Genomic DNA, 13150 nt, shown 5'->3' on the forward strand with positions numbered 1-13150 from the left:
GTTTCGATAAATTCAGACACAAAGCAACAAAACATGACGCTGCTGCTCTATCCTGGCGAAGCAACATACTTAAAGTGCCTCTGACAGGTAAATAAATTCGCTAAATTTACCTAAGATACCAAAAAGATGACACTAACAAACTTCCCTGACCAGCAAATCGTAAAAAATATCAACACGCTACTAACTTACACGCTTGCAAACTTTCGTTGACATCGGCGAATCTGGCACTCATTTAATTGCAAAAATAAAAACGGCAACACCGCTGTGACGTCACAGTAAGCGGGAAAGATACATTCTTTCTCTGTGATGACTTGGTAAAGTATGGTACGGCTACTGCAAAACGTGAATGTGTGGGGCTCTGTTGGTCTAAAGCAGGGGTGGGGAACCTTTTTAGTAATGCGGGCCACATAAAATGAGAAATAACACAGGCGGGCCACTAAAATTTCGAAATTTTATTTACAGATAAAAAATGCAGCGAAGTAGACAATGATTTATTTCACTTTCACAGCTAGTGGGATGGCTGAAAGTTTTTATTTTTGGTGAGTCGTGTGATGTCTGCTGACACGGAAGATGTTGCAACTCTTAACTACATCTCCACGTTTTTATCAGTCAGTCTGGAGACTCTGGAGCGAAGCCGACTTTTTGTTAGATTCAATTTGGAAAAAAACTGCTCGCAACGGTAGGTGCTTCCAAACAGAGACACATATTTCAAAGCATGTTTCCGCATGACTGGAAAATCATCAGCATTTATGTAGCGTTGATAAAAGTTGAGCAGTGGAATGTTTTGGTACATCGCTTTCAACGTACCGTCACTCTGTGAGCTCTACTATTTCATGTTGGAAGTTACTAGGAACATCAGTTGCAACCACATTGAAAGGAGAGGCAAAAATATCTAACTCCATTTCTTTACTCTTTATGTCCAAAAATCTTGCATTAAATGTCTCCATAAGATTGACACATACATAGGCAATGGGTAGCCTATATTTGGCTGTTGTAGAAAGCTTTTGCTCTTGCAAGGTAGGAAAATGTGCGGTGTTATTGTTTTCAAGTTGTACTTTCCACAGGTAATTTAGCTTCAAATGATTTCACTTTTCCAAAAAAAAAAAAAAAATTTTTACGAAATTTTGACGCGGGCCACATAGAACAATTACGCGGGCCGCATTCGGCCCGCGGGCCGCAGGTTCCCCACCCCTGGTCTAAAGCATATGCAAATTAAGAATTACCGAAATGAAAAAGTGAACTTATTATTACTATCAGGTTTCGATCAAATAGGTTGAGTTTACTTTTATCAAACAGCATCTCAATTCAATTGAAATTGCAGTTTCATAGGGCTATAATTTTCATACTTTTTTATTTGTCCTAATCTGGCTATAGCTATTTGCAGTGAAACAACAGTATCTCACAAACAGTACCTTTAATTTATGGTTGAGGCAATGCCTACAAATTGCTGTTTATGTGACATTGTCACTTGTCAGTGACAAAGACCGTGTGCTTTCTTTTCCCACTTTCCCACAAAACAAGGTACTGAGAAGAAAATGGTCAAAGTTTTCTTCAAGTGTTCGAAAGTGGGATGGGCCATACAAAACTAGTCGTATATGTTCACTTCACTGAAGATGATTTTGTTAATACCAATCAAGTAAAAATGCCCACAGGCATGTGTTGGAGTGTATACTACAAGGTGATGCTCTCGGAAGCAACAATCGGATTGTGATGCCGTCATGCATTGTTTGGCGAATCCGAAACAATTTTCCAGATCCAGATGGCAGTTACACAGGATTTCAATGGCCAACTAAAGGCACATTATGAGAGAGAGAGAGAGAGAGAACTTTTATTTATTTTTGAATAGTGATGATGAATTAAATATGAATGATGATTCGTACGATTTCTTCATTTTTTACTTCAAGTATATTTTAGGTTTTGTAGGAACGTATCCAGTATAGTTTTATTAAACTGCAAAAAACAATAAATCTTCGAAAAAAGCAACCGCTTGTACCAACTCCGACCAAACTGTGATCCACCAATTACATCTAGAGTGTTTGTTTCATCCGTTGCTAACGACGTCCACTTAGGATGACGTAATACCACCAAAGTCGTCCCAGAGCAGTGAAATATGGAGTTTCGCCTGTGGTGGCGCTGCGGAGCAGTCGTTTGATTAAATTACGCCCTAACCAGTCGAGCTACGAGGTTAAGATTAAAAAGTTCGCTAAGTGTAATTCTGCGCTAGGAGATGCTTTAAAAAGTTACTATACTTGGATCCAACCTGTCAGGGGCACTTTAAATATTCTAACGCCATACCAGGTTTCGCGCCATCCGTGAGACAGAGCGCGTGGGTAGGAAAAAAGTCAAAATTAAGACACTTTTTAGAAGAATACTTCAGAAATCATAGAACACATTGGTAAAGGAGAGATGTCAGAAAGGACATTCGGATGCTGAGTTAGCTCTCTGTGGTGCGACTCCTGTTTGTTGCACAACCCAGTCTTGTTTAGTTGAATTCAACTTTATGTCTGTGCAGCTTATAAAGTCATCATGTGTATCGTATCCAGGCGTACACCCGGTGGTTGAAGATTTAGATTAAGTGGACGGAAAGGTAAGGAAGCCAATCTTCGTGTCCACCTTCAGGCGTGCCTTTAAGTGTCCTGGCAGAGACAGAATCGTATGCTCTTGGGCGGAGTCGAACCGGCGGCCTTTTGATTGCCGTTCAGGGCTCTCACCAGTCGGCTATGCAGCCGACAGTCATCCTGTGATTTCACATCATTGTCTCGGAAGATTGAGGCTTAGTACTTTTCGTAGTCAGCAAATAGGTTGTGTATTTTCAAATAGCATCTTTCTAGTGCACTTGAAGCACTCACACGGCGATCCAAACGAGAAGCACAGATCGTAACAAACGTCATAATGACATCACAGATGGACGAGAAACAGTACTGTTACACAAAATGTTCGAGCGGTCTTGAATCTTTATCCTCGGACTGACAAAGCCGTGATAGGTTTCTTCTAGTAAGTTAGTTGGTTTCTCCTAGTAGTTTCGCATACTTGTAGAGGCTCTTGACGCATCGCCGGTGACTGAGTTTGGCAGAGTGAAGTTTCTGATTGTTGCCGGGGAATTATTCCGTCCATTACGTGCCGCTGAATGGAGAGCAGCCCAGAAATGCGTTGCTCAAGCGCACACTCCAAGAGTCGAGCCAGCGCCGCTTGATCTTGAGGAGCGCGTAACCACTGAGCTAATGGGGCGGACTAACCTTTGACGTCTCATATTTCTAACCACCACAACAAAAAAACTAAATTATTTTCTTACTCCACTGTTTTTGACTAAAACGTAAAGTTAGTTCACAGCACTAAACCACAAAACCCGTATTTACAAGATTTTTTGATGTTTTGAACGTACGTAACTAGATATCACCGCAAAAAACGGTACAGTTAATACATTGTTGACCTTCACCCCACAGTCGCCGCTTCCGAAAATATTCCGTCATATAACTTGACGCTCTTGCTACAGTAGCACGCAACGAAAATGAGGCCACACTGGCCTGAACATCTTTGCCCACAAAGTGGACCATTGTGAGACAATACAAAACAGCAATGGGTTGAAAACGTTAAATAGAGCTTGTCAGCTCTGTGAAGAGAATTTCCTAATTTGGCATAACATTCCAGCCACATAAAGCACACAAAACAAAAATCATAAATTCAGTAGTTTTCCTAATTGTCATTTCATTGTATCTCTTTGCTTATAAGCTAAAAATAAAGTTAAATTTCAATCACAAACTCAAAAACAGGGTTCACCAAGCTTTTAAACAGAGAACTACTTGATGGTTGAAAGAATAGCAGCAAGATTGAATTCCATTTCATAGAAAGCCGAGTACCGGTAAGTAGAGCTGCTCTATTTTAGAAGCCTGCTAGTCACTCATGTGGACCTTGGCAGGGTGGCTTGATAACTGCAAACTATGTGTTGACACCTCAGCTTTGACGTCACTTTGACGTCTGGGACTGCACGAAGAGCCGTGATTTTCTACAGAGCAGAATGTTTTGAGAAATTTGTACGATCATTAGGTGTAGAAACAACGAAAATGTTGCACAGGCCACCGACTAACGGCAAATGGATCAAACACGTCGCAGTGATTACAAACAAGAAAATACATCTAACAACTTCCAAGTGAGGAAACGCAACACTGCGAAATGTGAAATTGAACAAACAATGACAAACGTAATGAAAATTGCTGCTGAAATTATATCTGTAAACTCATGAGAAGATTCTCCAATAGGTGGAGCTTCATTGAGAAGATGATTGTGTTGTGGCAAAGTAACAAACCACTAGGATGATGGGGTTCAATCTACTTCGAATCGCATCCGCAAAGATCCGACAGATTAAGTGCAGGGTTTGATCAGCAATGCTCACACACATTGCCGATGACCTTCATCTGTTGACGTCACCAACTAACGCTGGTTGGGAAGCTCAACATGAAGAAACTGACGGAGCCGCTCCACGTACTGGCTGTACAGCTCGATGTCATTGTGGCCTGCGCCTGTCAACAACAAGTTATCAACGTAGGTCCAAATCAAGATCTGATGGCTCCTCCCGATGGTGAGTTCTGCACAAGGCAGGGAGTCGGGCGAATAATATACGACTCTAATTCTAATTCCTCGGTTCATAACTGTCTGACTTCAGCTTCAGCATTGCCATATTTTTTAATTTTCATCTTTTTTCATTTATTTTCAATTCAATTTCACTTAAGCTACACCTGTGATCGAAATTGAAATGGTGACTTTCACAAAAACTAACACGAATATACGCTTCTTATTTCTGGTAAAGTTTTAGGGCACAATACGGATAACAAGAAACAATATTTTTGAAAAAGATTGCAAAAAATGTTTTTGTAGTTAATCGTTGTGTATCAAGGTGGAATCGGCCTTTTTTTAACCACTCCGACCACGCAAAACCTTTCCGACTCCACAGACCTGGTTCTGCACGACGCTTTGCAAAGACAATGGGTCTGATGCCCACCAAGAATACGAGGCTGTGTTGGGGGAAGACACTTAGCGAGATGTTCGAATGTGGTTACAATCTAAGGTAATGTTTTGTTCTACATGTTGTTTTAATTATGGCCCTATTGGTCGATGTAAATAAACTATAACCTACATTTCATTAAATCCAAACCACGATTCAAACCATATATTATACTGTAAAAAATCCTAATATACTATACGACAAAAGCGTCAACTGAATTTCTTTTGCATCTACAGCGTTCACCAGTTAAAATTTTTAGTTGAATGCGCAATTGTTTTCCAACTAAAATACTTTAAATAAACCTGAACCATTCGCCCACGCTCAGTGGGGGAGGTTGTTGGCAATGCTGACTGGATGGCGCTGCCTTGTTGAGGCTAACAGTGAAACAGTTAATTGTTGGTTCTGTCAACAAGTTGAAACCGAAACAAGTGAGAACGTGTTAGCAAACCTTCGACCCATAATGGCTCCACGGCCCGGGGACAGCGCTCGTAGATTGCCAGTCCATGCGAGAAATCGATGACCTCATCTTCTGTGCCGTGGATAACCAAAACCGGGGAAGTCACTCTTGGAATTTTTTCAATGCTGAAACGTAAATTAGAGTTATCAGAAAAATACAAGAAACAAAGCTAAATCAACAAAAACAACTAAAACTACAAAAATCCTTGAATTTGTCAATTTAGTGTAATACTCTCTACCTTTTTTATTAATAAAAACAAACCTTGGAAAAACGTCAAAAAACCATGTTCTTTTTGTATCAGGGAATGCAACCCGCAAGCCGGAGAGAAGCGGGGAGTGAAGGATGGCAGCTCCACACTCATACTTCTTCGCTAGGTCAATTGTAGGGACTGTTCCTATACTTTGACCATAGAGCACTATGTTGTCAGGATTAACTGAGTACCTGAACACAGCAGAACAAGACATTTAATTCGTCTGTTCTCAATAACTTGCACAACTTGCATACGATTTAAGTTGCATCTGTTCTGTATCTTACGTTGTACTTTATGTTATCACAATAAACGCAGAATGAAATTATAGTTATTATTATTTCGCATTTTTTATATTTCTACTTTACTTACGCTCTTACTAACACAGTTCATGCAATATCTTTATCTTTATCACAAATACCAAGCTTACATCATCAGTAAACTCATTCACATACTTTTGTCTCAGCACCATGAAAGCTGCTTCAATGTCAGCGTATATATTCTTTTCGGTAGGTTGCCCAGTGCTTGCACCGTATCCAGAGTAATCGTACGAAAATATATTAACACCAAGACGAGCTGATAGGCCAACATAGAAGGAGCTCATCTGTCCGATATCAACTGCATTTCCGTGGGAAAACAGCAACGTATATCTGCTAGTGGGCGCTTCACCACTGCACTTCACATGCATACACGCAATCCGGTTCCCCCGGGATGATTGGGTAAAAAATACCTGAAAAAAAGCAAATAAAATGCCTTAGGTAAAATAACTTTGATAGCGCAATAATGACCGTTTCAGAACACCATGCAATTCTGCTATTGCTTACTACTTTTGAAAATTAAAAGAATACATATCTAAAACAACCCTGTACACAAACAATATGAAAGATAGAATTTATTACAGAACTATATGGGTACATAACATTCTGTGGCGGCTGACTTGTCGCAGAGACATCTCACCGCAAAATACTTGGCAAATTCTTCTTTATTCTTGCCATGTGCAGATATTTTATGCTGCGTCTAGGGCCTAGACCTAGCCTAGGGCCAAGCCTAGACTCTAGGCTTTTTGTTGATCTTACTAATCCGATTATGGCAACCCTTTCTTACCACAGCATTCCCATTAGTTGCTTGACTCGAACCTGGACGTATGTTATCATACCAGCTATTGAATCAAATAATTTCATTGTGTTCCTTTCAGTCTTTCAAGATGGAAAATGCATAATATTTAGTGCGGTAACACCACTTCGATGTAAAAAATGCGAACTTGGCCAATGCTAGTCATTCCCATAAGACTAGCAAAATAGGCATCTCAGACGACTCGATTATACAAAATGGTATTTTTTTAACGACTTTTTAACAAAAATTACAAGACATTTTTTAAAGTGTTCAAAATATTATGTATCGCCCAAACGTATCATGTTTGGTTTTTGAAATATTTTGCTTCTAACTTCTTCCTGTTTCAAGCACATGTTGGATAATGTATGCGTAACAGCAAGTGCCTAATGAAAAATTCTGTGATAGGAATTTAACATCAGTAAACAAAAGTAAACGGAAAGATAAGCTCAATAGATACCAAGTAGTCTTCCAGTGAGATGTCCCTATGACAGATCAGTTGTCGACACTGGATAGTTGTCTCATGACAGGTCGGTCGTGACAGAATATTATCATGATACCATAACATGCAATCATTGATTCAATTATGCTTACATAAAAATACACACACTGAGAAAACTTGAAGTTTATATGGGGTATAATTGCATATCATAATTCATAATCTGCTTGATGTAACAAATATAATGTCATGTTTCTCGGCAGCTGATTGTAGCAAGAATTGACGATTGTCAGTATCACACCACTAATTCTGCCACAGACTATCCACCACCGCCTGCACAAGTCAGTTTAACTCTTATCCTTGTGGAACAAACAATATAAACTCGTAAATTTTATTTTGTATGTTATTCACTCTGAGGATGTGCATTGTTATGGTGCGCAAAATGTCAGTGTCAAAGCAATTTACTTCCTCTTTCATCAGATGAACATTGCAGCTGGTGCTAGAAACAATAACTATTCAATAAATAATCAAACTTTTCAATGTACGGTACCATAAAAAAATATCAAACCATTGCCAATCATATACTGTTCGATCTTCGTACAGTGCAGTAATGACTGGGAAAATACTCAAAGAGGATTCAATCTATTTTTCTTTGGTGGCACTTAATCAAATAACAACAAGGCACTCATGACATCATAAACAGGAGTCACTGAAACAGCTAACTGGCAACGTGCTTTGCAAAAAGGGTACTGTTGAGTGTTGGCAATGTCTTAGACAACCTAATCACATAGTCTTAGACAACCAATATCCATGCCAAATTCAAATTACAGTCCTATACAAGTATTACTTTGAGCAAACCAACTCACTTCTAAATTCTGTCGCTCTCTGTCTGAGTATTGCCATTCTGCTTTTTCCGTCAGGTGGAGTAAATATTTGCTGCCACTGTCGTCCATGGTGATGCTGTAAGTGGGCTCTGGTGGTATGAAAGCAAGCTTCGATGCAATGTGACCAGGGCAAGGTGGACAACAGAATAGGCGACACAGTTCCCGACATGATAAACTTGTCATAACTTCAGGTTAATTGGTTTCAGCAAACAATATAAATTGCTTGTGGTGGTTCTATTGGGCAACCGTAAGACACATAGCAAATGACACTATACTCTGTCCTATGTATAATTGTATATGCACATGTTTTCTACAAAGTTAATGCTACTTACAAATATTGGAAGTCACGTCCTGAAGAGAGTGTGAAATGAGAAATACTTTGGTTGCTGCAGTTATTGAAAATTACCTAAATCACCATCACCAAAGTGGAAGAGATCATAACTCATTATCACACTTGTAGGCTAAAACTAAAAAACTATCAAATAACAATGATTTACTGTTGTATCCGGGTTGATGCACAATTGCACATGCTGGTTGTTATTTACACTTTCAATGAGTTAAGAAGAAGGAAAGATGGGAAAAAGAGTTAGAGATTTTTGTGTCAACAACAGTCTTGTCAAAGTATGTACACTTTGTACAGTCGCATATTTTAGGTAGGTGGCAGATGTTGGCTAGTTCAGGGGTTCCCAAACAACCGGGTCGCCAAAAAGTTGCTATCGGGTTGCGAGAATACACGTCCAAAATGGCCCTCAATAGTGCAAAGTGGGCTATGTCCTTAGCCAAAGAATAAATTGATTATAGGCCTATACCGTAAAAACACTTGTTCTAATACATACAAAAGAATATTAACTGCAGCCTGTTGTATATCTATCAACGGAATGGCCCGTTTCGGTGAGTCCGATTCGTTGAGTCTGATCCCTTAAAGGGGGATTTTTTTATTTTTTTTTTAAAATTATCGGGTACCGTAGCCTAATTATCATTGCCGTTTTAGGGTTTGGGGTTTGGGTTAAGGGTTAGAGGTTAGGAACTCACCGAATCGGACTTACCGAATAGTAGCAGACCCATCTATCAAAGCAGCAACGTATCCATGGAGAGGGCACTTGGTCACGTAGCTCCCTTCAAATTCAAAGCAAAAACACTTAAATTGTCTACATTTTGCATAAGTTTCTTGCTCGTTGTGCTCGCTCAATCTTTTGTCACTAACCTAATGAGTAGCATTGCAAACGAATGGTTTCAGCACTGAATTTACAGAATAGGGCCGTTTAAGTTTTAAAGGCCCAGGACTTTAAACCAAGATATAGTCAATCGCCATCTCCGCTTGCAGCATATTGTGCATCAACATAGGTTATCTATTTAAACAAGTCCCGATTTTTAGCTAGTTCACCCAGTGTTGTCAAATTGAGTTCGGTCCATGCCTGGATATTGTCATGCCATCTCACGTAAGTGTTGAAATTATATTTGTTAATTCAAACAGCTACCGTACTCTTTCTTTTATTAGAAATATGTTTTCATACTCTTAAACATGTAACAATTTAGAGGAATTGTTGCGTGCATTAAAATTGCAATAGCGCATTGTGTGATTACAGTTTCAAATCCAAAACACGTCCAAACACCATTGTCATTTTGGAGAAATAATTCTGCGCAATCCGCACAATAAAAAAAATTCGTAAAAAACGCGCAGTAAATCATGCAATGACAGCAACAACACGCAGATCATGATAAAAGCAATTTTTTATGCTGCTTAAAAGTCAGAATGCCAATTTTTATTCAAAGTGGCTACTTTTACCCACTTGTTGCCATGGTTACAATCAGGTGTTGTCAGAGTTAGGATTAAAGTTAGAAAGGGGTTAGGAAGGGGTAAGGCAGGGGCGGGCAACTTCTCCAGTTGGCGGCCTTGATATGAGAAAATGAAGTACTTGGCGGGCCGGATTCATGAATCGCTACATTAGGGGAGAGTGGGGCAGGCCGAGGCACTTAACTTTAATCGATGTTTTGCAGAATTCATTTTTATCAACATCGGTAACTTTGGTATCATGTTATTTCCATTGCACACCACTACCAACCAGCAAGATATAGAGACTCAGTCAGTATCGCATGACTTCATACCGTAATTAACAAAAATAAATAAAATTAATTTGTCCCATCTTGTCCCACACCTGGGGCAGGATGGGACACATGTCCCATCTTGCTTCATTGTCACCAAAATTCATTAGAGTATTGTTTATATGAGGAATCAACTGTAAAACCACAAATCCACTGATAATATCTTGTAATTTCAAAAATGACTTGCATTTACAGCACACGTAATGACATCAGGGCAAAATGACAGACTACTTTTTTCGATAAAAATCACATACAAAATTGCCACGCCTATTATAAGCAGAACAGTTTTCGTGGCACCATTTTTTTCAGAGAATAACTATGTTAGGCTTTCAAGTACAGACAATTGATTGATTGCTTGTTCCGTTGTTTATTCAAGTCAAAGATAGAATTTTGAGATAAAAAAGATGGTCCTTCACTTCATAGGCGCCAACTTTTCATAAAACCATGTGGGGGCGAGAGAAAGGTGATGACATCATAACTATAACGCTATTTTACTCAATTAAAATAGTCTTTGATTAAGGGGACTGTCTTGTTTATATTGACACCTTGGCTGCAAACCGAATTTATTAGAACCGCTGCTTGAAACGATTAGTTTTGCGCATGCAGTACGCCTAGTCATAAAAATTTTGATATTGTTAGCTCACAATTGGAACAGCTGGAAAACAAGCCAATTCATTTCCTTTTCCTGCGAGTGAATAGCAACGATCAAGACAGTGAAGCTATCGAAATAAAACGCAAAAAAATCATGATCTCAAGCAGAGATGAAACCCGCTTTCAGTTTTATTAACCTCGTTTTGGTAATTACTTACCTTCAAAGCGTTAACAACGAATACTCGAGTACAGGTTGAGATGTTCGCAAGTGATTTTCACCTCAAAAAAACAGGTTCAACTTACGGAACAAGCTGTTGTTTCCAGCTCGGCAATTTCCAAAATGAACGCATTTTTGCTGCGGCAAAATTATTGCCGACGTAGATTACGGAGTATGAAATGTTGTCGGCTGAAGTAAAAGTTTTGAATACGTTTATTTACAACAATTCAAACTTAATTTTCAAATTGAATGATTTCTTGTCAATTCTAAACTTTATGCACTTGTTGAGCAATATGCAAAGCTCACCAGACAAAACAGCAGGAAGAGCTGTTTTAAGAGATCAATTTCAATTTTATTTTTGCATGTAGGATATATATAATCGTTCTTATTACGTAACATTCCACGATCGTTGAAGTCGATGTCAAACCTTAGCAGCCGCATAAAACAATGATGTCAGGTTGGCTAGGTGATAATAGCGGTAAAAGATGTCGTTAATGCAAGCAATATCTGCGACCAAGACCATTAAACACCTTTTCTTTTATCGGTTTTCAATTTAATTCTCACACATTGCGAACAAAACAATGCGTTCTGTGGAATCATAATTGATCTCACAGCGGGAAGACCTCGTTGAAAATATCGCGTCTAATTTAGCTTGTTTACTTAATATTGCATGAATAGTTACATGACTATTCCAGCAGCGTAAGTTACTCTACGCTCTGCTTTAAAATTTCTTCACCGTATGTCAATGCCAATAGATGAACCATCGAATGGTAGTGTCGGTATTAAGCTATTCGACTTATACACGGGAGAATGAAGTATCACCGATTTCAGCTCAAGAGTAGGGGTTCGACTTATACACGAGATCGGCCTATACTCGAGTATAGGCTACGGTAGTGCAGGAGTGTATATAGATGAGTGTATAGTTATGAGTGTATGAGATGTATCTATTTGTACAAAATATACAACAATACAATGCTTATTGAAGCAAAACACGGATGACAGTTTTGAAAAATGCGTTTTTGTCTTTAAGCTGTATTCACATAATTGTTCATTGTGTTTGCTAAAATCGATTTTATGTTTGAAGTCACAAAAAAATCGAACGGACGTTTGGATAACTCGTGAAATGAGAATAAACATTCAACCTTGCATTCGCTTTTTCGCTACCATGCGTTTTGACTTTGCAGTTGCTCCTTACGCGCGGGAAGATAAGCAGTTTGTGACTGTGAGCGTGCGTGCCGTGCGCATCTCAGTAGTCAGGGCCGGATTTTGCTGTCTGAGTAATTCACGTTCCAGAGAAAGCCATGCGATCAGCTGGTGTCTTGCGGGCAAGAGCAACGTAGGCAGTTTTTCGCTTTCGGCGTTCTTTAAGTCCGTTTAAATATCAATCTAAATCTCTTTTGCGAAGTATTTTAACTTTAAACACTACTTGTAATAGCCATTTTTGTTGCCCCTCAACCATAAATTTATGGGGGGGCGCCGCCCCCCGGAAGTCGGCGTGTATGCTTCACTTGACCGTAAAAATGGTCCTTTGGTCTGTAGAGGCCTTGACTTAGTTTAATGAGATAATAATAATCAAGAGATAATAACATATGTGACAACCATTTTATGTTCTACGGTCAAGCCACCCATTGTTAAATCATAACTGTTTAAACAAAAGTTGGCTACAGCATGCTAAAACTGCTTCAACTTTACAATAAAACAAAATCCACTTAACCTCTCCACTACCATTTATAGTACAGTGGTCCCAGTGGGAGGTGTGATGCAAAGCTTACTAATAGGTGCCTAACTCTCAAGTTACTAGTTAACTTAGCATTTGCACTAGCTAGTAGGCCTTGCCTACGTGACAAGTTGGGCTGGCATATCATTGAAAATTGATAACTTCAGTGGGGCAAGACGGGACATATGTCCCATCCTGCCCCAAGTAGCTCTGTCCCGTTTTGCCCCAATGACTTACATTTTCTGTTTGTTATATATGCAACTCACATCTAAAAATTCAGATACCCCAAAAAGCACTTTTACTACTGTATCTCTAGACCACGTATCAGCTTCCAGATTTTTCTGAAGTCATGCTAAAATGTGAAAAGTTTTGATAAGATTTCTTAT

At 39.1% G+C, this 13150-nt stretch overlaps 1 protein-coding gene across 1 annotated transcript; it reads right to left on the bottom strand.

The window, feature by feature from the left end:
• Positions 1-3349: 3349 nt before the first annotated feature.
• Positions 3350-8483, bottom strand: LOC145779344 (alpha/beta hydrolase domain-containing protein 17B-like). Its single transcript, XM_082590907.1, has 5 exons — positions 8119-8483; positions 6159-6433; positions 5718-5897; positions 5448-5581; positions 3350-4517 (listed from the first exon to the last, which is right to left on the bottom strand). Exons 1-5 carry the CDS (start codon positions 8317-8319, stop codon positions 4429-4431), a joined length of 879 nt encoding a protein of 292 aa, XP_082447033.1. The 5' UTR covers positions 8320-8483; the 3' UTR covers positions 3350-4428.
• Positions 8484-13150: the final 4667 nt, after the last annotated feature.

This window comes from Aplidium turbinatum, chromosome 11 (assembly GCF_918807975.1).
Source record: "Aplidium turbinatum chromosome 11, kaAplTurb1.1, whole genome shotgun sequence".
In the NCBI taxonomy this organism is placed as follows: Eukaryota; Metazoa; Chordata; class Ascidiacea; order Aplousobranchia; family Polyclinidae; genus Aplidium; species Aplidium turbinatum.

Coding starts and splice junctions, on each gene's coding strand:
- LOC145779344 (XM_082590907.1), bottom strand. CDS start 8,319: ATGACAAGTTTATCATGTCGGGAACTGTGTCGCCTATTCTGTTGTCCA. Junction 5,582..5,717: donor TTTTTTGACGTTTTTCCAAG/GTTTGTTTTTAT, acceptor TTTACGTTTCAG/CATTGAAAAAATTCCAAGAG. Junction 4,518..5,447: donor GGAGCCATTATGGGTCGAAG/GTTTGCTAACAC, acceptor TGTTGTTGACAG/GCGCAGGCCACAATGACATC.